This window comes from Pelmatolapia mariae, linkage group LG12 (assembly GCF_036321145.2).
Source record: "Pelmatolapia mariae isolate MD_Pm_ZW linkage group LG12, Pm_UMD_F_2, whole genome shotgun sequence".
NCBI lineage: Eukaryota > Metazoa > Chordata > Actinopteri > Cichliformes > Cichlidae > Pelmatolapia > Pelmatolapia mariae.
In genome coordinates, this window is record NC_086237.1 from 15,651,144 (window position 1) to 15,672,790 (window position 21,647).

Below are 21,647 nucleotides of genomic sequence, written 5' to 3' on the forward strand. Positions count from 1 at the left end.
GATCCTGTTAAGTGTAATGTAGTATAGTATAGTGTTGTACTGTGGTAGCACATTGTAATATAAAATGTAACAATATCGTAGACAAAGAATCCTCAGTATATAAAATGATAAAGTAATAAACTGTTTTGGAAAATAATAAGATACATGATTGGAACAGTCAAGAAACCGAGTAAAGTAGATAATGTTGATATTATAAAATGCAAGCTTAACCCTGTTTTAATGTTCATCCTCTCTACTTATATTCTACATCCATATCATCTAATATTTTTCTTATTTGTTATTACATGTTAGTACATGTTATATTTATAAATTACATCCCATTACACTATCTCACTCTATTGTACTACCCCGCTACATTCGCCTCTGCTTGTTCTTCCACCTTCCATTGCTCTCTGTTATAGTGTGGACTCCAAAGTCTCCTATTTGTCTGCACTGAGATTTAAAAAGATCATATTTAGTGAAATCCAGCTTGCCTGCTCCTACGTGCATTTTGAATGAGGCTAGTAGTGATATTTGCGTATAACAGAAGCACCTCCTCCCTCCCATTGGACAATGTGTACGTGAGGGCGTGGCAAGGAAAGATGAGAGTTGCAAATCCATGCCCTTACTGGGAAGACATGGAGCGCTATGGACACAGTCTACACGAATCTGATAGGAATCTCAACTAAAGGCATCACTATTTCTCCAGTTTGGAAGCAAACGATTTGAGAGACCGAGAGCAAAGAAAGGGTGGCCCGACTGAGGATGGAGTGTGCATTTGAAGCACAGAATCTGATCTCCATTTCTTTGAGGAAAATCCAAAGCTCCAGGACGCAGAGAGGAGGCATCAAGCTCCACAAGAACTTACTGGTAACGTACGTACTGAGAAACGCCAGGCAGTTCTACATGAGCAAAAACTTGTCGCAGATGCAGAGGACGAATCCGTACGAGGATGTAACTGTAGTCCGAGAAAGGCAAGAATACCTCGAATGGACGGGGAGCTTCACGGAGTTGGCTGATGACTTCTACTGCAACTTTACTGGGGTTGAGTCGGACACTTGGCACTGCGGAGCGCACCAGCCCAACGGTCAGCCTGCAGAGGTGGCGCACCAAGGCGCATCTGCCTGCGCAATGGATTCACCGAGTGACTCTGACCTCATGGTTTCGGACGCCTGTTGGAGCTGTGCGGACAAATCCTCCTGGGAGTTATCTATCCCGAACACGCAAGCCAACCAAAAGACTGTCCTGGACTTGGACACCCATGTGGTGACTACTGTCACGAACGGATACTTCCACACAGACTGTTGCGCGCAGCCCAAACAGCCGCAGGGCGCGCAGTGCTACACAAAAAAGCGAAAGATTGACATAAGTTATCATATCGTTGATCCAGAGTTTTATTTGCCAGACTTTGCGCCAGTGCCGTGTAAAAGAATGAGGAGTGATGATGATTCACATTCAGACTCTGACCAGTTGGACAGCACAAACATCTCCAACCTGATCTCGGTGCTGGGCTCAGGTGGGCTATCTGAGTTTGTGAGTTGGCAGCAAACGGACCTTGAGCAAATATTCGCCACTCAAACAATTTGTTTAAAACACACGCTGTTAACAGGCAGCGGCTGGACCAGAGCAATCGAAGCATTTTGATATGTATGACTGTGTGTTTTTTAATTTCTTTGTATCGTTTTATTTTGCTGCTTTTAAATAAATCATGACACGACTGCAGTTCTCTCTTGGACTTTTTATACAAAAACAGTGCTGAAATTATACAGAATGGTCATATGCATTTCCATTACTTTTTGCACATTTACATTTCCTGTGCTAGTGCGAATAATTTCTACACAGCATGACTAAACTGTAACCTTTATTTAAATATTATTTTGTGGTGGTGATTTTTTTAATTATTATTATTATTTTCTGCGGGAAAACCGGAGTCATTGGTTTGTATTTCCTGGAGAAATAAGTGAATGCTGTTTTCTCCTTGGAAAGATGTTGGACGACTACCACCATGTGGCCAGAGAAGATTTGTGCAGCTTCGTGCAACAGTTCAACGAGAATTCTTATTCTTATTCTTATTATGTAAATATATATTTATATCAGGGCCTGCTTTGATTAATCAATAAAACAAACAGTCTAAAAACACAAATGCATTGACTTGAAATTGTACTTTCTGATCCCGATTACTTGGAAAGAGGGCGCAGCGGTCAACTTAGAAATGCAGACAGATCTTGTATTTTTGTTCTTCTTCTTATTATTATTATTACAGTTATTATTATTATTAGTAGTAGTAAATGTGCCATCATTTCACTGAACTTGGAGGTTTTAATATACAATTTCTGAACACAATAACCAGAAGTAGTAAAAGACAAATGCTTATTAGCAGCTCTTGTGTAGCATTTGAATCCATTTTTCCTAAAAATGAATAAAACAATGAGCTGAGGAAGCTTTCATGCGGGAAAGGTTTAGTGTAATTATTTGTTTTGAAACAGCAGTCTCACGTGTGCCAAACTCCACCTAGAAAAACACGACTTGTCGTGGAGAGAGAGCGCTTGTTTTGCTTGCTGTATCCGACGGGGGGCGGACAGCTGAGCGCAGAGTGCTTGTCCTTGAGACATGACTGCCCGAGGGTTTCCCCATCTATATTCCCGGGACAGTCCAAGTTTTTAGCGCGTCCGTCTGACAAGATGCTGGGTGTTTTTGTCAGAGCCGCGGTGAGTCCTCCTTTTCCCCCCTTTGCATGTGTTTTAAGTGCGTGTTAAAAAAGCGCAGTAACGTTACGTTTGATTTTGCGACATCAGGTCAAGTGAGTGAGTGAAGAGGGAGGGGCGCTGTGCAGAATAGCAACAATGTGGCAACATTAGGTTAAAATGTAACTTACATCCACCCGACGTGTGCATTTAAATTGCGCGTTAAGGAATATAACGGAGTATTTTTATGTTTTTCGGGGAGGGGGTAAGCTAACATTTTGCATAGCGTTAGCTTAGCGTAGCATAGAGTAACTTAGCGTTAGCTTAGTGCGTGACATGGGAAACAGCAATGTGACTGCAGTTTTAGTCGACTCAGAGTCATCCCCCCAGTATTATCCACATTCTTGCATCTTTTCTGTCGTGGCGTGCAATAAATACACAAAAATATTTAGCAATAACTTTATTTTGATATCGCTAACCGGAAGTTCATTGTCGTGTTCCAGCTTGACATAAATATGCCTACATTTTTTTAACCGTTACGTATTTATTCAACCTTATTTGGAGTAATATTAAATCAAATGGGATCTCATATGAATGTATCTTCTTAATTTTGGTCAATAAATCGCATAACGACTTTATATTGATGTGTTTTTGTTGTAGCTCCCATCCGAAGGTTCAACTGTGTCAACCTATTTATAAGCTGGCAGAGACTAACACCAGTTAGTCCGAATAGTATAGCTGCTTCTGTCGGTTGTTTTGGTGTCCGTTTTCATTCACCAAATCATCATCTCACTGTAAAGCACGAGCCTAAGTTATTTACCGTTGTTCACAACGCCTGAAGCTGGTTCTTGCTTAAACCTGTTTCCAGCGACTCATTAATGTCTGCAGTCTTAGATTGCATGCACTTAACAACATGTTGACACTTGAGGTTAAAGAGATTCAATTAATCTGCAGGGTTAACGAGCCCCAGTGAGATTATCAGTAAGATTACATTTCAGTATTCACACTCATGTATGAATGTACTGGGCTATTTATATATTTAACTGTCTGTTGGGCTACAATACTGAGCCACTTCAAATAGCAATGACACCTTCAACTTTCTAGACTTTCTAAATCCATTTCTAATACTTTTCCAATTTAATGTGTAATGGCAGAAAAAACAGAAGAGTTTTTAACTTAATAAGATATTATCTTATAGATGCGGCCCGGTATGGTGAAGCCATGTCACCTAGTCAGACCCGTAACGCAGATCCTTGCAAGGCCCCTGACACACCAAGAGGGTCTGCCTAAGCTTCCTGTGCCACCCTTGAAGCAAACGTGTGAGCGCTACCTCGCAGCTTTGGAGCCCCTCGTCAGTGATGAGGAGATGGATCACACCAGGAAGGTAGTACAGGAGTTCCTTAAGGGTGGTGTAGGAGAAAGGCTTCAAAAGGGACTGGAAAGGCGGACACGCAAGACGGACAACTGGGTAGATAATTGGATTTATTTAACTTTTATGTATCAGCGTAGACATGAGTGTAAAAGCAGTCTTTTGATAGAAGAATCTATGTCTTTTGTAATTACATACACTAAATACATGTTTAATTTGGCTGTTTAAGAAATTAAAGTAATTCTTTTTTCGCCCTGGTCTGACTACAGCTGTCTTTGTGTAGTTAACAGAATGGTGGATGCAGTCGGCCTACCTGGATTGTCGTATGCCGGTGGCAGTTTACACCAGCCCTGGAGTAGTCCTGCCCCAGATGCACTTTCATGATCGTCAAGGTCAAATGAGGTGAGAAACCAGCATGCACTTACGGTATCCAAACTGCTTATTTTAATAATCACAGGCACACAAACACTAAAAAAAAATCCAGCACTTGTAATGCGTGCAGTAAATTTTCAGGGCTCCAGCAGTACCAGTTATAAAGTTTAATTGTCTGAATATAAGCGCAGCCATTAAGCTGTTTTAAAAAGTGATTTACTTTGTGTTGAAGTTACAGTACAAGCTCATTTTAAGCTGACCTTTGCACAGTCTTCCCTCCACATGCTGGCTATTTAAAGCCCCAGGGCTTCTCATACCATTGCTCAGCTGTTTTTGAATGCTGTGACCCATGGGATATGCAGTGAACATAGGGGCACCATGGAGATGTAATGCAAAAATAACAATGAAGATGATAAGAATATATGTGCCAAACATATGAGACTGTGGTAAACAAGCCAGTGCTTGTTTTTGTTTTGTTTTTACTTTTAGCTTCTAAGAATTTAACTGCGTTCCTCTCCATTCATAGTTCATGACTGATTTTGTTCCATCTGTGAACACTATATATGAGCACTAGCTTTTGAAGCATTGATGCAAAACAAAGCATACACTGACCATTATGTGTAGTAATCTATAATCTGACTTGTTATTTATTTATTTTTATTTTTTGCAGGTTTGCTGCCAAATTAATTGCAGGAGTTTTGGACTTTAAAAAAATGATTGACACGTGAGTTTGCCTGAAATCAATACAAACATTGTACTGCTGTAGCAATAAGCTCATTATCACCATGGCCTGCAGCTGTTTTTTGTTTTGTTTGTTTTTTTCAAAACTGCAAATGAATAATATTGGTTCCTGTGTTGTAGTCAGACTCTGCCTGTAGAGTATTTGAGTGGGAAGCCTCTTTGTATGGACCAGTATTACCAGATCCTGTCTTCCTGTCGTATTCCTGGACCAAAGAGAGATACTGTTGTAAATCACGCCAGAGGAAAAACACCTCCGACTCACATCACTGTGGTCCACAACTTTCAGGTACTCTAGATGGCACTGCTGTTCTTTCTTCATTTATAAAGATCCTGATTTTTTTTATAGTCATTATGAAGAAAAGGAGTAATAAACTAAATCTGTTACTGAATCAACCCGGCTTCTCTTCTAGTTTTTTGTCCTAGATGTGTACAACAGTGATGGCACTCCACTAACAGTGGATCAGATTTACATGCAGCTGGAGAAGATCTGGAACTCCTCTTTGCAGACTAACAAAGAACCGATTGGCATCCTCACATCACAGCACCGCAACACTTGGGGAAAAGCCTATAATAACCTGATTAAGGGTGAGGACAAGCCACAGTATCAGCCAGATGTATTCTATAGATAGAAAGCATTTTTTGTCAGAATCTTGTGATTCACAAGTTCCATTTCCCCCTTTTTTTTTCTTCTCAGATAGGACGAATAAAGACTCAGTCCGTGCCATCCAGAAAAGTATTTTTACAGTTTGTTTGGATGCTCCAATGCTGCGGGTGTCTGATGATTTGTATCTGAGCCGCGTAGCTGCCCAGATTCTGCATGGAGGAGGTGCTCGTTGGAACAGTGGCAACCGCTGGTTTGATAAGACATTACAGGTCAGTTTAAGAGAGCGCAATGACTCACGGATCCAAAGTAATAAACAGAATTCTGGCAATGGTTGAGAATTTGAATGTACCTGCAAATCGTCCTCAGTTCATTGTTGGTGAAGACGGTGCATGTGGACTGGTGTATGAACATGCACCTGCTGAGGGTCCACCCATTGTGTTTCTCATCGATTACGTTGTTAAATACATGTAAGTTTATTTCAGATTTTAGACTAGTGTTTCTTCGTGTTTATGATGAGCTCACACTGACTCGGCGGGTCACGTTTTTCTCAACAGGCAGAGGACTCAATTCCGTCGCGCTCCCATGATTCCCCTGCCCATGCCCCAGAAGCTGCGTTTTAACATTACACCTGAGGTCAAGAGAGATATTGAGAAGGCCAAACAAAATATGAACATGTATGTCATGCTGTGCAGTCAGAATGTAGTTTTCTTGTTGTTGTTGTCATTTGGGCTTTGATGTCAGACATTTTCTTTTACTCCCTCTTTTCTCATTTTTGTCAGAATGGTACACGACTTGGATGTGAAAGTGCTTGTGTTTTCTCACTTTGGAAAAAATGTGCCAAAGAAACATAAGCTCAGTCCAGATGCCTTTGTGCAAATGGCTCTTCAGCTGGCGTACTTCAGGTGAGAAGTCCGCTCTCTTGAAAGGAGAGAAAAGGTCCCGTGGGATGCAGACACTGAGTGCACCGCATGATATACTTTTTTTTTTTTTTTTTCAATCCAGGATCTATAATATTTGCTGCTCTACCTATGAGAGTGCTTCCTTAAGAATGTTTAAATATGGGCGAACAGATGCAATCCGCTCAACTACTGCAGACTCGCTTGAATTTGTCCAGGCAATGCAAGACCCAGCTAAACAGGTACTAGTAAAAATGATGGGATCTCATAAGCAATGTAACATTTAAAACATGTCATGGTTAAAACTGAGCAGTAAATGTTCAAACAGAGCTCAGAGAAGCTGGCACTGCTGCAGAAGGCCATTCAGACACATAAAGAAAACACGTACAACGTGAGTGCTGGAATCCCCAAAACAACCACTTTTTAACTACTTGATAAATATCACTTTAACATGCTCACCATTGCTTTTTCAGGCAATTCATGGGCAGGCCATTGACAGACACCTCCTTGGGCTCAAGAGGCAGAGCATAGAAGACCTGACCTCTATACCTGAGATATTTATGGACACCTCTTATGCTGTGGCTAATCATTTTAATCTCTCCACCAGCCAGGTATATTTGCATCTAAGAAAAGCCCCAGTCTGTTACTGCTGAGCGAATGATAATGTGTTGTAATATTTGTTTACTTGTGTGTTTGCCCTCATCCCTCCCGTCTCGATGTCCAGGTTGGCTCCAAGACAGACTGTGTGATGTGCTTTGGTCCAATGGTGCCAGATGGCTATGGAGTGTGTTACAATCCCATGGATGAGCACATCAACGTCGCCATCACAGCCTTTAACAGCTGCGAGGAGACAAATGCTGCCAACTTTGCCCAGGCTGTAGAGGAAGCACTGTTGGACATGAGAGCTCTCTTGGAAGACACAGCTACAGCCAAGCAGTGATCCCACACAGGAACCTGGCACGGTGTTTTTGTGCCCCCGCTGGGCTGTGGCTGTAGCTGAACCTGGAACAATGCCACACTGACACAGACGTGCAATGGACTGAGTGTGTTGGAGCTATGGGGAAACCAGTTTTTAAAGGAATTATGGGAAGTTTACCGTGTGACTATCAGTGTACTGCCTTTGAGATAGAGCTATATATAGGTGTGTGTGTTTATGTGTGTGTGTGTGCGTGTGAACTTTAGATGAGCATTATTTACTAACTGTAATAGTATAAGTACGCTCTCCTTTTTTATACTTCAGCAGTTCTGTGTGCTATCTTCCAAATGACTTTGTCCTTGCTTAAGTTAAAGATTTTGAGTGCTTTGGTTTGTTTATTGTTTATTTAAGGTCAAAATAATTTGCATATAGTTATAACAGTTAATGAAAAAGGATCTTACTTAAAGATCCTTTTTCATTTCACTTTCACTTGAAGATATAATATGCAGTTATGAACCACAAGAACTGTACGGTGGTAAGTAAATCTGCAGGGAAACAGCCTTCTTGTAATTTCTTATTTTCCTTTTTCAGGGGTGTTGCCTTTGTACAGAGGGTGTGTAGTCTCTGACCAACAACTCAGAATGTGAGTGCAGGACTCTGTAAAAATGTAGAACGAGGGGCATTACTGTCACTGTCTGTCTTCTCCGCTGTCCGTGTCATAAAAAGCCGCAGAGGTCCTTCTGTTCGGTGGGTCTGAGCGGAGCCAGAGGCAACAGCAGCCATCATGGAGCATGCGCTTCAGGTGCATTCCCACAAAACCCAGCAATGCAGCACCTCCCTTCACAGTTGCGATTTAGAATGAAAAGTGCTGCGAAACAATCACGTTATCACAAATAACATTTCATTTCACAGCTATTTGAGTCACAGCTTCGTTCTTGTTAACACCGCTCCTTTTCATCTTTCACCTTTTTCAGCTCGCGAGAGCACCGCTGCTCCCTCTTCGCTTTGTGGAGCCAGAGAGGAGGGGCCAAATATAAATGTTGTGTTCAGTTTATAGAAATCACATAACTGATGACTGCTGCATATTATACCTTTAACTCTTTCTTCTCAACAGAGCACAAGTGAACATTGTCAAAAACAGTATCTGGTATCAAAGGCGCACAAATGAATATCGAGCTCTGAAGCTTCCTTCAGAATGCAGGTAGTCTCCGTGAAATTCAACCTCAGCCATATTTCCCGATGAGTGCCACTGAAACAGCTGGTTACCTTTAAACACGTTGGTCTTTAAGACATCCATGTCCCGGATCTGAACAACACAACAAGAATATTGCAGTAGTTATACTCGTGCGCTTTTTGTCCTTGTAAGATATGCAGCATATTGAACCAACACATGTTAGAGAGCTTGTTCGCACCATAATGTATGTAGACTGGGAGTTTGTGGTGTTGAATACTAATCCTATGTGTAGTGCTTGGATTCTGATCTTCACTGAGGGAGGGGCGTTGATGAGCACTCGACAGGTGTGGTTAGTGCTGGACGTTATTGGATTCTCAAACACACCGCTGGGGGAGAACAGCTGAATGTCACAATCTGAGGGGCAAATATGAGGCGCATTGGATCATTGGTTAACAAGTTATCATCACTATAGTCTGTGTGCAGTTTAGTGCAATTGCAATAAAATTTACAGTTGTCTACAAGGAATATTATAGCTGTGAATTGATTGTTCATAGCTAAAATATCACGTCCTTCCCACCTGCATGGTGGATGGAAAGGATATGAGCAAAACAGCACATATAGCTGGAAATCTTAAAACAGTCTCACTCTATCGAAGGCAAAAGTATAAAAAACTTACAGTATTCTCATCTGACGTTATGTATTGCAAGGCTTTTGTTTATGATTGTGTTAGACTGTGGAAGTATTCGCACTGCGTCATACAGTACTGTGCAAAAGTCTTGAGCCAAACCTCACTCCTTGATATTTTGTTAGGAAAAATGGGGAAATAGGTGTCGAAATTTACTGAAGATGTGCAAACATGCACGCATGTAATATATACACTATATAAGGTATAAAACAGTGCTTGTACATTTCTAATTAGTTTTGGTATTATTACCTTTATTTTTCCACACGGCCTAAACCCTCTTAGGCAAGCTTTCTTTTAATTTAAAGTTGTCTTCAGGAATAGTTCTTCAGGCTTCTTGAAGGAGATTCAAAGCCCTTCTTTGGAAGTTTTGATCTGTTGTCTGCCAAAATAATTCCACACTGCTTCAATAATGTTGAGGTCCCAGCTCTGGGGAGGTGAATTCACGATCCACTGTTGCACCTCTCTGCTGACCTCTGACATGCTGACAATAAGTTGAACTAAATAGTTCTGGTTTAGATTCAGACCTGCTGGCACTGATCATCAGTCCATTTCTTGTATAAGTTGGCATAGCTCAAAATTGTCTCCATGTTTCCCTTCCTTAAGAATGGCTTCTTGAAAGCCACTCTTCCACTGAGAGCATTTCTAATGAGGCTTCAGTGAACAGTAGATTCCTATTTCCTCCAGTTTTTCCTCATGATGACTTTTGAAAATTGCACATACAGCCGACTCTTTTGAAGGAAAATAAGAGTGCCAACCTCAATCAGCTCACTCTCTGGGCAGTATTTACTTTTAAGGAAATGGTAAATGAATTTTGTATGTATTAATTAGTTTTCTTTCTTCTTTTTAAACATACTGCACTACAAATGTATTCAAGTAAAAACAAGTGCAAAGTGCAGGCTTTTGTTATTTAGGAGTAGGTAATGGATAATAGGTATTGATTTGTTAATGACTGGAGAGTTTGACCTCATTTGACCTCGAACAAGAGGTCAGCGGTCCAAAGTAACATGATATTTAAAATTCCCACGTATCTTTCCCTATTTACCCGTATGTTGTCAATGTAAACAAAGGCAGTAAGAAATATACGGCAGTGTTAAATCATTTTGACCTTCAAATCAATCTATCAAGCTTTAAGGAGAGGTCAGAGGTCAAATGAGACACTATATTTTAAATCTTAGTATGGTAGTTTCTATATGTCGACAATGCACACCACCAAAGACTCATAGTTTCTAACTTGTATGGCTTTTTGTCAATTTTCAACCAAATTATTAACTTTAACTTCAGTTGAAGATCTCGGTGGATGTAACGTAAATTTTAATGGATTGCTAACATGACCCCACTGTGCACCCCTGTAGAAAGAGAGTGACACACATGCAAACGCTACCAAACAACAACCTTCTTTGCACAAGTAGTGAGGGGTGGCTTAAGACTTGTGTACAGGCTTGCAAGTCTCTAATTCAGTTTAAGTGAATAAGTTTCAATTCACTTGTTGCTGCATCCATTCAAACAACAAATGAAGGATGCTCTTTCATTAATCATAATCCTATCTTTCATGATATTTGACAGTCCTTTTGCAAAAAATTCCTAGTTCTGTTCAAGCACCGTCTTACCTTGATGGTGGCTCCTCTTCTTATTTTTCTGTGAACTGTATGTAAACACAACCCCGCTCCCTGGCGTGAGCAGATTTTGACGCACCAGCAGGACATTTGTCCTGGTGGTCAGTTCAGTACCTCCCACATGTGCGCACTTCCTCATAAATGCCAGTCGGTCGAAAAATGCCACATACTCCTCTGTAAAAACGCACGCAGAGTTGCATTTACTTTGCTGCTGCAGCCTTTGCACAGAAAGTCGCAGTATTAGTGTTATTAATAGAACCAACTTTTTCTGCAGTCCAGGGAGCTGGACACCACTTTAATGTGAATGACCTCATCCAAGGGTCGGCCTATGGATACCACACAGCGATCTGTCACATCAGTCAAATCCACTGTGCCTGATTCCTCCAGCAGTAGCTGTCCACATGCACCTAGACAGGAGCAGATGTTATAATATTAATAATAGTGCTTTGCCTTCGGTTCTTCGTGAGCTCTTAAAGTATTTATGCCTACTGACTTGATTTATGGGTTGGAGTGAGTGTTGTGGCAGCCACTGGGGTCACTGGGATGGTAAAGGCCTCTGTTGGACTAGGAGATAGTTGGCGTATGCGGTGCTGTGATATGTTTTTAGGGCTTAGAGTGGAATGCAGAGGAGTGGCTGTATCTGGTGTGGATGGCACATCTCTGCAGCTGCCCGTGTAGCAGCCCTGGATGGTGATTGGCTTGGGCATGTGCATGCAAATCAGGGGGCTGAGGGGCTCTGGCTTAGAGGGGCCCATGCAAGACACAGCTCTGGATTGGATACCGTAGCCACAGGATACTGAACACTTGAGAGAAACACAACACTTATGACAAGGAAATTTCACAATTTTAGCAATATCACGCTTAATGAGACATCAATATAGTGCTCGGTATTCAGCGAAGCAGTGGACAGGGGAGAAAAAAAACTGTTTCAAAAGAGATTATTTCATCCCATTTCTATCTAATAGCCATCCTCATCTTGTGACGTACCTGGCTCCACGGCTTCACCTCCCACCTAAAGGTGCAGACTTGCACCAAGCAGGGCACTGTGATGGCTGGTTTGACAGCTGCATGGCAGTTTTCCTCTGCCACCACGCTCTCCTTGCCGTGGATAAACTGGACACAAGACACAACCCTCTGAGCTACACCTAGGTCACAGGAGACTGAGCAGGGTAACGTCCTGAATGCCTTCCACCTGGACAAGTGACAGTGGTGGGGAGTTGATTATTTTTTTTGCTGTTGCAAAAATCGATTTCAGGTTTGCATTTTGTGTGATCATCACCTTGCTGGGCAGCTGTGAGTGTTACATGATACCACTGCTGTGGGCTTGGGAAAGTTACTGTACTCCGAATCTTCCACAACCACCTCCTCCCCTTCTGCTTCCCGAGCACAGTACAGCACCCTGTTTGCTACCCCTCCTCCACACGTAACACTGCAGACTCCTTGCTTAGAGCGCCACCTGGTTGTTAAAAGAAAAATATCCTGTAATTTTACAACATTTATTTCAAATCTGCATCCTACTTTCTACACATCTCTATGGTTACTACAGTGTCTCACATAGGAGGGCAGGGTAAGGTGCTGCATATCTCAGACTTGGGATGAGGTTTAGTAGAGGCATCACAGTGGAAGTCAGGCACTCCCAGTGTGGTTTGATGGTCCACACAAGAAAACCACACCTGCAGAGTTCCTACAGCACATAATCAGTGGGCTTTGAGTTACTACATCTGAGTAGACAGCACTGTTTCTGACTAAAGGAGGACTTACCATTGCCACAGGTCTTTGAACACGGACTAATAACAGGGCTCCACACATACACACGAGGCTGACTAGAGCGTGGTAACAAACCAGACTTTAGACTGGGTTGTTCCTGGTCAAGAAAGACAACAATTGTAGAGATGTTTCACATTCTTAAAAAACACTGGAGTTCAAGTTATCGTTGATTTTACCTCTCGGTCTGATTCCCACCCAATGGGACACACATCTACCACACAGGGCACAGAATCGGGGGGTTTAATCTGCTTTGAACAAAAACTTTGATCGACTTCAACATCCACGCCACCTTCAGGTCGGACACATGATACAATCCGTTTTGCTTCTCCTGGCCCGCAGATTGCTGAACAATCCCCTGGCTCTGACGCGTGCCATCTGTAAACGCACAGACAGAAGATTTACGATGTTAACTGTTCACACTCTGTGAATCTAATAATCAGCATTACAATGCAGACGTCATACCTGGCAGGACAGTGCTGCAGGTTACATTTTTCAATAGCGTGTGGAGCTGTATCAGGTGGACATTTCGAATCTGGAACCTTCACCACATCAGATCCATGTTTCTGAACACACCTTACAGGACGCACTCTTTCTCCCCCACCACAAGAAGCGCTACAAGGCCCAAACGTCCCTGCAGTCCATCTGTAAAATAGTACATTTTACATGTGCTAGTTTGTGCTGAGCACTGTATGTCAAAAGAAGCTGAGTATGAACCCAACCTGGGGGGACAGGGTGCAAGATTACAGGTTGTGTAGAGCGGTGTGGTTGGACGGGGTGTTAAACAATCATGTTCCTCCAAAGGTTTGCTGGTCTCTTCATCTGCACAAATATAAACATGCCTCCGAACACCTGTTTTGGGGTGAAAGGTGGAAGAGGCAAACGTTTACAAGACCTTGGATTTAACAGTTGTAGCCTCCTATAGTCTACATCAGGTGTCAAACATAAGGCAAAGACCCCAATTCATCCAGGGTGTAAATTATGGACTTCTAACTGTATTTTCATGAATTTTACAACTTTTCCTACTTATAAAGACCTCCCCCACAGCCTTCATGCTACACCAAAGTAGTGAAATAACAGATAAACAATTAAATGACAGAAAAATTCACAGTAAAATAAACAAGTAGGACATTATCTGTAAATTAACAAGACAGTCTGGGCCTGTATTCTTTCATTTACTACAGCATCATCTCTTTATCATGTAGAAGAATTGTGATGTGCTGTTAACATTGCACCAGAGACTGGTACACGTTTTGTCACTCTTTAGCAACAAAATATGAACTTTAGTCAAGTAAAGATTACTATTATAGCGTTAGCAACCTTTTTATTTATGTTGCCAACTAAATGATTTTCATTCAACTTAGTTCCACTTCATTGTTTTCCCCAGTAATCTAAGCTCTCAGTAGGGAGCGCACACCAGAGTTTGACAGCCACTGCTAAATACTATTATACAAATGCTTTCAATATGGCATCTTACTTGCAAAAGACATCTGTTTCCCAAACAAAAAAGCAAACACTACACAGTCTCTCAAGGTCTCAAATGATCCCCATCATCAACAGTATTTCTTTTGTCACTTTCTTCGTTAAGTTACTTACCTGATCCACAAGACACAGAGCAGGGTGTTGTGAAAACAGACCATTTGCCTTTGCGTAAGACATCCATTTGGCTGCTGTTTCTGGTAGGCACATAGAACTGGTAGCTAATGTTCGGATTTGTTTTTTCTCCGTATTCTTTTCCATATTTGCGATAGATCTACAGTGAGAAAAAAAAAAAAACAAATCACTATAATTGTTGCACAAAGCCCCGTGAACAGTTTAGTAATGTTTCCACTCCTGACCTGTACTTTTATCTCCTGTTGCAGAGGCCCAGGCACGAGCAACTCCTCCATCTCAGGCAAAAGGTCAGGTGTTAGATGGATTCGGTACTCCAGGCGGTTTTCATCCAATGGGGAAGGGTGGGTCATATTCAGAGCCATGCTGCCCATTCCAGACACAATGTACTTCTCCCCAGCCTTTACAGCTGTGGATGCAAAGTTTTAATCCTGTTAAGGTGGTCTTATAGAAATGTAAATCTCCTGTCCAGTGATGCCACTCACCCATATGAGTGAAGAGGGGTGCCCTGTTGACAATATGAACCTGTGTGGCATTCACTGGCACCGAGACAAAGGTGATGTACTCTGAAACAAAAACAAAATGCTGATTTATAACTGATGCACGATAGTACAGCAGTTATTAATGCCATTAATTATTTTTTTATCGCTCTTGCATTTAATCATTTGGTTCAAACTGGTAAAGAAAAAAAACCCTTTCACATCCCAAAGGCATTAAATTTGCTGTTATGTAAGATTTCAAAAGCAGGAAACCATCATATTTGCTTTACAAATAACTTAAATGAATGGCACTCGGTTTGTTACCTCTGGCCTGACCACCACTGTAGGAGTCAGATATCAACCTGCAGGAAGACCCATTTCCACCACACACCCCACAGATATCCCTTACTTTTCCAGAGTGCAGGACACCATCACAGCCAAACAGCTGATCAGAGATAAAAGAAAGAGCACAGAAAGAGGAATATGGCATTTGATCCCTGATATATTTAGCCTCATTAACCCATCCCTACCTGACATCTGCCTCTTAGACAAGCTGCTGTAGCGCCGAATGGAGGGGGGCTGTCTGTCTCACAGCGAGTACCATCCACAAACTGAGAGCCACGGCTCACTATGAAGTTTTCTCCATCTGACTGGCACATATATCTGCACTGTTCATCCCCTGGTTAGGATAAGAATAAGAAATGTTAGGTGTACACATTTTTCCACATTTTGCTCTAAAGAAAAAAAAATCAAGTTTGCTTAGACCTACCCTGTGTAAAGCCTAATGCAGGGATCCATGTGTAGAAGGAAGCACTGTTTGGTGGCAGGTAGAGGGGATGGTTATCTGTTTGGGAGCACTGCTCTGCCATGAAATTAAGTTGAGTGCGCTCACAAGGCTGCAATAAGGTAGATGGTAAGAAAAGTGTTATTTTTTCCTAATAATTCAAGTTTGCACTGCCAAGCCCAAATTACAGTAAGGATATTCTGGCAGTAAACTGAATTTGAAGAATAGCTGATTTGTCCCATGCTCTTATTTTCACACGTGCGTGACTTATTTTCCCGTAATTCTAAGACATTTAATCATTTCTGTTGAAATTATGGGCTGCAAACTACTAAGAAAAGCTCATTCAAAGCTGGGAATGATTTTGGGTGCAATGTTCCATTGATTAAACAATATTGACCTACTGTATGGAGGCCCAATGTAAACATTGCCAGTAAGTACTTACTTGCTGGTTACAAAGTTCAGCCTCGATATCTGGGCCCTCACAATCATTCCCTCCAAACGCAGGTCTGAAAATTAGAGGTGACACACCAAAATCACACATGTTCTTAAGAAGAAGTTCAGCAACATGTTTTTACTGACGCATCCATTTGTTAACCTTGGGTTGTTACATTGCCGGGTACGAAGTGCGACTCCGCCACCACACGTCCTCGAGCAGGAAGAAAACTCAGACCAGCCAGACCAGGAGCCGTGAACCACATCAGGGGAACTGAGATCATCTGGAGACACACAGCGCCCCTTTAGACACCACTAGAAGAGAGGATTGCGTCCCGTGAAAAACACGCTACTGTTTGGGAAAGTGATGACTCTCTGGTGCCTGCAGCTGTACCTGATTAGGACCGCACTCTGTCCCATCCAGAAGTGGCACTAGGAGGCGTTTGCAGGAGCTATTGTCGTCTAGATTGACGTGGCAAGACAGAAAACGACAAGCTGGCTGATGGAAAGGAGAAAAACGTTGTTAACAAACTGAAAATGTGGTAATGTCAATTTCCGATGTGAAATCCCATCCTGTGCCATGAAGACTGTGACATACCAGGTCATTATTGGTGAAAGAGCAGGCTTTCGCAGTGCTACCAAAAGCTATACGACACTGGTCATCCACGCCATAGTAGAGCCCAGGCTTCCAGTCTTGCAGGGATCCTTCCATTGCAGGGAGATCTTTTACACATTCCGCCTTCCCTTCACTGGGAATACCAACAGATGAGAAAACCCAAAGTGCTGACATTTTATCGTGCTGAAAGACTGAAGACTTAACATAAATTACGTTTTGAGGATCAACCTCTGTGGCAGATATGAAGGCACGACTTAAGATTAAATACCATATTCAGTAGTCCCAGATGTGCATGATAAATGAAAGGCATTTCTTGCACAGCTGCTGTGAACAGGTTGGCCCACCTGAAGAATGTAAGAAGCTGCTGTCTGCTGCAGGGAGACCAGGTCAAATCCACACTGTTGTAGCCTCCGTCAGAGGCCATCATGAACCCACTCCTGCTGCAGGTGTTTCCTACTCCGTCATGGTTGATTCCAAAGCTGGGTGAAATACAATCAAGCATAAAAGATGTTAAAGTAACCATAGTGTAAGATGCTGTGAGCATGCGATTGTGAAAAGATGACATTCCCTGGCTGGTGACATTTAAAGGTATTTTAAATTGCCAAGAATACCAGAGCAAACAATTATGGTAAAACAGTCTTGAAGCATGTAAAGCACCATTTAAACTGTCAATCACGGTCCAGTATGGTGACTATAGTGAGTGTTATGAGCTGAATTAAACTGCACAGTACAATTAAAGATTTTTTTATGGGTCTGTGATTTGTGAAGAATTTCTTGGAAACATTGAAAACATTTCCTGGAAAGACAAAAATGTATCTCTGACTGAACATAGAAAGAAAAACTCACTTAAGGGGGGAAAAAAGCAATTAAACTGAATTATACTGTTTGATAATTTCAAAATGACAGAAATAATAAGGAATGCCCCAAATCAGACACAGCTATAAACTAAAATATACATTTTAGGTCTCGTGGATTATCCATTTTACCTGTGGCCAATTTCATGAGCGATGGTGATTCCCAGGTCAAAGCCAGTGTCCTCTGTAATCACGCAGCTCCATTCACTGGAGCAAGCCCCACCGAGCTGTGTTACTCCCCTGACCTGCTTGTTTCCATCAGGCAACACCAGGTCATACCTGATTGTGATGGTAAAGCAAAAAAAAAAAAAATCACTTTGTCATCTGCAAGATAATAAAACATCCTCTTATAACCAGATACAGACAGTTAACATACCTTGTAATGTACAGTAGAAGATCTGCATGTAGCGGGTCCGTGTCATTTGAAGGGTTAATCCTTCTGCCCCAGTCACACACACTTCTGAGAGAAGAAGTGATGTTGGTAGACAGCTGGATCTCTGGCTAAAACATGGTAAATGTAACAAGAGAATTAAAGTACCTTAACAGGATTAAAACTTTGCATCCACAGCTGTAAAGGCTGGGGAGAAGTACATTGTGTCTGGAATGGGCAGCATGGCTCTGAATATGACCCACCCTTCCCCATTGCACTGAAACTTTTAATCATGTTGCTCACATTCAGAGTCACTATGGATAGCAGCAGCTTAATAAGCTATAGATGTGACAATAACTTACACAAACACTGTAGGACTTCAGATTATTGTGCTAAAAAGCTATATCTAATATTTGGTCATTTGTGACTTAATTATAATGAGCTGGAGTCATAACAGAAAGCCACTTACCTCTGGCTCTGACAGGATGATCATGCGGACCAGGTGCACCCTCATGTTGGCGCCCAGGGTCATGTCTCTCAACAGCTCTGAGGCCTGGGTGGAAATTGAAATATAAGTCCAATTACTATATTTCATCACTTTCAGTGTATTGGGACTATAGAATTGCGGAGCACTTACACCAGGCCAGACTATGGAAAGAATTCAGCAGACACGGTACAACTTCAGAACACATTACTGTCTCTGACTTATTGCTTTTAACACCTCTTTCATTATCTGCTGATTCCTCCCTATATCATCTTCACAGCCCCATTTACGGATTGTTCCAGTAAACATTCCCATCCACTAGTTCTAACTTCTTTTGCATGTGTGTGATCAGGCTTACAATGTTGAGGTTGGTGAGGATGTATCTTTCTGTGTCCTGCCTGTGGACCTGCTGGACATCAGGCCCCACCACTACCAGTAGCTCCAGATGGGTGATATCAGGCATCACAGCTGACCGACGCAGTCGCTCACTTACTGCGACCAAGAAGAAAACAGTGCAGACACAGAATGATAACCTGTCTGTGTGCCAGTGGTTGTGTATATACTTTTTTTTTTCTCATTTTGTTGTATTTTCAAGCTTCCATTGACACACATACCTGTGGAATGAGAAGAACCTGGATAGGAAAGTACTCTTGGACTGGTCGAGTGATGAAAAGGCTTTTGAAAGGAACAAAACTTTGTTTACATCTAGTAGTGAAATTAATGCTGTGTAACTAAATTTAGACATGTGAGTCAAACACCAAAAAAACCCATGAAAATACTTTAAAGATACTTTTGCTTGTTAGCAGTATGCATGTAAATTCAATAAACCATAGTTATGACTCTCTGTAACTTGTGGGTTTTTCGCAGGATGATAAACAGCTTAAAGTTGAAGAGTTCAATGTACTTTGCAGAAGTTCCGAGCAGTGGAATGACTAACCGCAGTGCTCCTGTTCACCCGCAGCTTTCCACCTACCTTTTCCAATGGAGAAATCATTAGTGCGCTTAAGCCAGGCCGCAGCAGCAGCAGCAGACAGAACAGAGTCATAAAAACCATGTTTCTCCTTCTTCCTGTGTGTCTACCTGCTCTGCTTTAACACCAGGACAATATGTGATCCTCCTACTCAGGCAGGACAGAGCCAAGAGTCTGTGAGTATGTGTTTATGTAAACAGTAGGGACAAAGTTGATGAGCGTCACGCTTTATTTGCTGGGGGTTTTTTTTTTTGGGTTGGAGACCAAGAGGACAGCTCTTATTGGTTGGCTCTCTCAGCGTGTGCTATGACTAATATGTGTCATTTCTTGCCTTTTGTCACTGAGTGATAAAAGCTATGACGACCCACCGAGAGTTTTTGTATTTGCAGTGATGGCAGCTTCCTTGCTTTATTTAGCAACCAAAAGTCCACCTTTAGACACCCCACCATATTTATAGGCCTTTCCCAGACAACAAATGAATTGTGCTGCATTTATTACAAGTGATTGTGAAGTTTGTTACCTGTTGTAGCCATTAGAGGGCACACATGATCCTGTGGATGAAATGAAAGTAACTGGGAGGGAGCAGGAGCTACTCCACAAGAGTGTAACAAACTAACATCCCTCATGTTCACGACAGAGATAAAACCAGCGTTAAGCTGCTTATTTATAAGGGCCAAAGATTCAGAGTGTAAGCAATAAAACAGCTCAATTTAAGCAACACTAGACAATCTAATAACTTTGGTCTGTGGCTATAATTAATTTCCTTTACAGTTTAAATTAGGTCAGAAGAAAGACTTTCTTCTCTCCAACTATTTTTAGTGCTTTTTTTAACACTTGGTGGAGGAAAGCCATTTTAAATATAACTTTATGCTTTGATATTACTTTGATGACATGGATACAGTAACAATGAACTTATCAGATTCAATCTGACTTTTAACACAACGCTGGTTTCTCATCCTGCTATGAAAAAGATTCAAGTATAACCAGAATGTATTCCACGCCTTACATAAACTCCGAAATGTTGTGGAAATAGCATTTGACCCTCTTCCTCTCTCGTTCTCTCTCTCTGTTCCTCTCCATCCCCTTCCTTCCTCTGGGGGTATAGTTTATCTCTGCAAAGCTAGGATTCAAGCCCCATCTGCCATTAGTCGGCCAGATATCTGCCTGTTGTCAGTCTGAATTAACAGCTGGGTGTCACAAGCATTACACCAGTGTCGCTGCTCCACTAAAACCTCAATGCCATGCTAGATTTGCCGAGCACAACAGACTGTGATGAGCGTCGTCGGATTCTCATGCCTGCTCACTCTGAGGAGGGCATGAATTGTATATTCATGATGTCCTAAATTATATATATCTAGCCATATGCGATACACAAGTGGGCACAGCAGATGAAGCCTCAGGAAAATTTTGTTTGGTTGTAATTACTGAGGAAGGAGGAAGCCGTTTATGGCTTGAAAAATGTTTATAGAAAGTAATCTCTGTTAGATCACTTTTTTGTGCCCCATTTGTAGTTATGTTATTGATAGAAACTATATTAAAGTCATGTTAAACTGCATGTCATGCATTACGACATTTTGGAAAGACATTTGGTAAACTGGGGTTTTTTTCACTGTGAAGTCCAGCCTCGCAGTGTTTAATTTTGAGATGCATTTAAGTAGAGTGGCTCTGGCTTGTACATAAAAGGATTGTCGCTCATCTGCTGCTCTTTGTCATTCCATCCATCTGTCACAGAGTAGCAAAAATTTGTGTGTGTGCAACAACAACAGCAACGACAGAAATGTTCACCTGCCTCTTTATGACAGTCCATCACCAAAACTTTATGTTGAGGAAAAGCACTGATGGCAGATCAAGTATGTTAGTTTTAGTGGCTGATTGAACAGAATCTTCTGACCTGACTTTTTCCTGCAAGTTATCAGCTGTAACTATAAGCAGAAGTCCTCGCATAAATATAGCACACCTTTCATGTCTCAGTAAAGCTGCATTTCTGTTCAGACTTAAGTACTGGACTATTTATAAAATTGTCACAGTGATGTATCAGATGCTGAATCAAAGTTACCTTCATGCATAAAAGTACCAGCAGAATGGCCCTGTAACATCTGTTTCTCAAACATATTGACGTTCCTCTGAACATTTATTTCCTCAATTTATGCATGGGTGTCTCTCTCTCTCTGGAAAATCTGTAAACCTAAGAATATTTCCTCCTGCTGGTGGAGTTTCTCCTCCCTTTCAATGTTCCATCTGCTAATTAAG

General features: G+C 41.7%; 3 protein-coding genes across 4 annotated transcripts; 2 read left to right on the forward strand and 1 right to left on the reverse strand.

Annotated features, from left to right (window-relative positions):
* Positions 1-288: 288 nt before the first annotated feature.
* LOC134638911 (immediate early response gene 5-like protein) lies at positions 289-2,096 on the forward strand. Its single transcript, XM_063489862.1, has one exon. The coding sequence runs from the start codon at positions 745-747 to the stop codon at positions 1,621-1,623; it is 879 nt and encodes a 292-aa protein (XP_063345932.1). The 5' UTR covers positions 289-744; the 3' UTR covers positions 1,624-2,096.
* A 443-nt stretch (positions 2,097-2,539) lies between these two features.
* On the forward strand, positions 2,540-8,631 carry LOC134639108 (carnitine O-acetyltransferase-like). Of its 2 annotated transcripts, XR_010095309.1 has the most exons (15): positions 2,540-2,687; positions 3,862-4,131; positions 4,316-4,434; positions 5,075-5,128; positions 5,266-5,431; positions 5,556-5,730; positions 5,840-6,018; positions 6,116-6,216; positions 6,304-6,423; positions 6,529-6,651; positions 6,752-6,887; positions 6,974-7,036; positions 7,119-7,256; positions 7,370-8,363; positions 8,536-8,631. XR_010095309.1 is itself a non-coding variant. In XM_063490158.1 (14 exons), the coding sequence occupies exons 1-14, from the start codon at positions 2,661-2,663 to the stop codon at positions 7,583-7,585; spliced, it is 1,887 nt and encodes a 628-aa protein (XP_063346228.1). In that variant the 5' UTR covers positions 2,540-2,660; the 3' UTR covers positions 7,586-8,528. The 2 variants fall into 2 exon arrangements, 1 of the variants encoding a protein (XP_063346228.1); XM_063490158.1 differs by lacking the exon at positions 8,536-8,631 and having other exon boundaries at positions 7,370-8,528.
* An 80-nt stretch (positions 8,632-8,711) lies between these two features.
* On the reverse strand, positions 8,712-20,477 carry adamts13 (ADAM metallopeptidase with thrombospondin type 1 motif, 13). The gene is given in 31 exon segments (XM_063490404.1): positions 8,712-8,867; positions 8,974-9,149; positions 11,028-11,207; positions 11,297-11,440; positions 11,527-11,836; positions 12,021-12,225; positions 12,313-12,489; positions 12,588-12,717; positions 12,795-12,897; positions 12,977-13,175; positions 13,263-13,442; positions 13,520-13,649; positions 14,394-14,550; positions 14,636-14,817; positions 14,894-14,974; positions 15,212-15,332; positions 15,418-15,566; positions 15,657-15,783; positions 16,114-16,177; positions 16,267-16,418; positions 16,498-16,602; positions 16,702-16,852; positions 17,064-17,198; positions 17,706-17,852; positions 17,950-18,074; positions 18,413-18,496; positions 18,786-18,919; positions 19,042-19,076; positions 19,390-19,486; positions 19,489-19,544; positions 20,404-20,477. Coding segments are annotated over 31 exon segments (4,266 nt in total).
* Between the last annotated feature and the right edge of the window lie 1,170 nt (positions 20,478-21,647).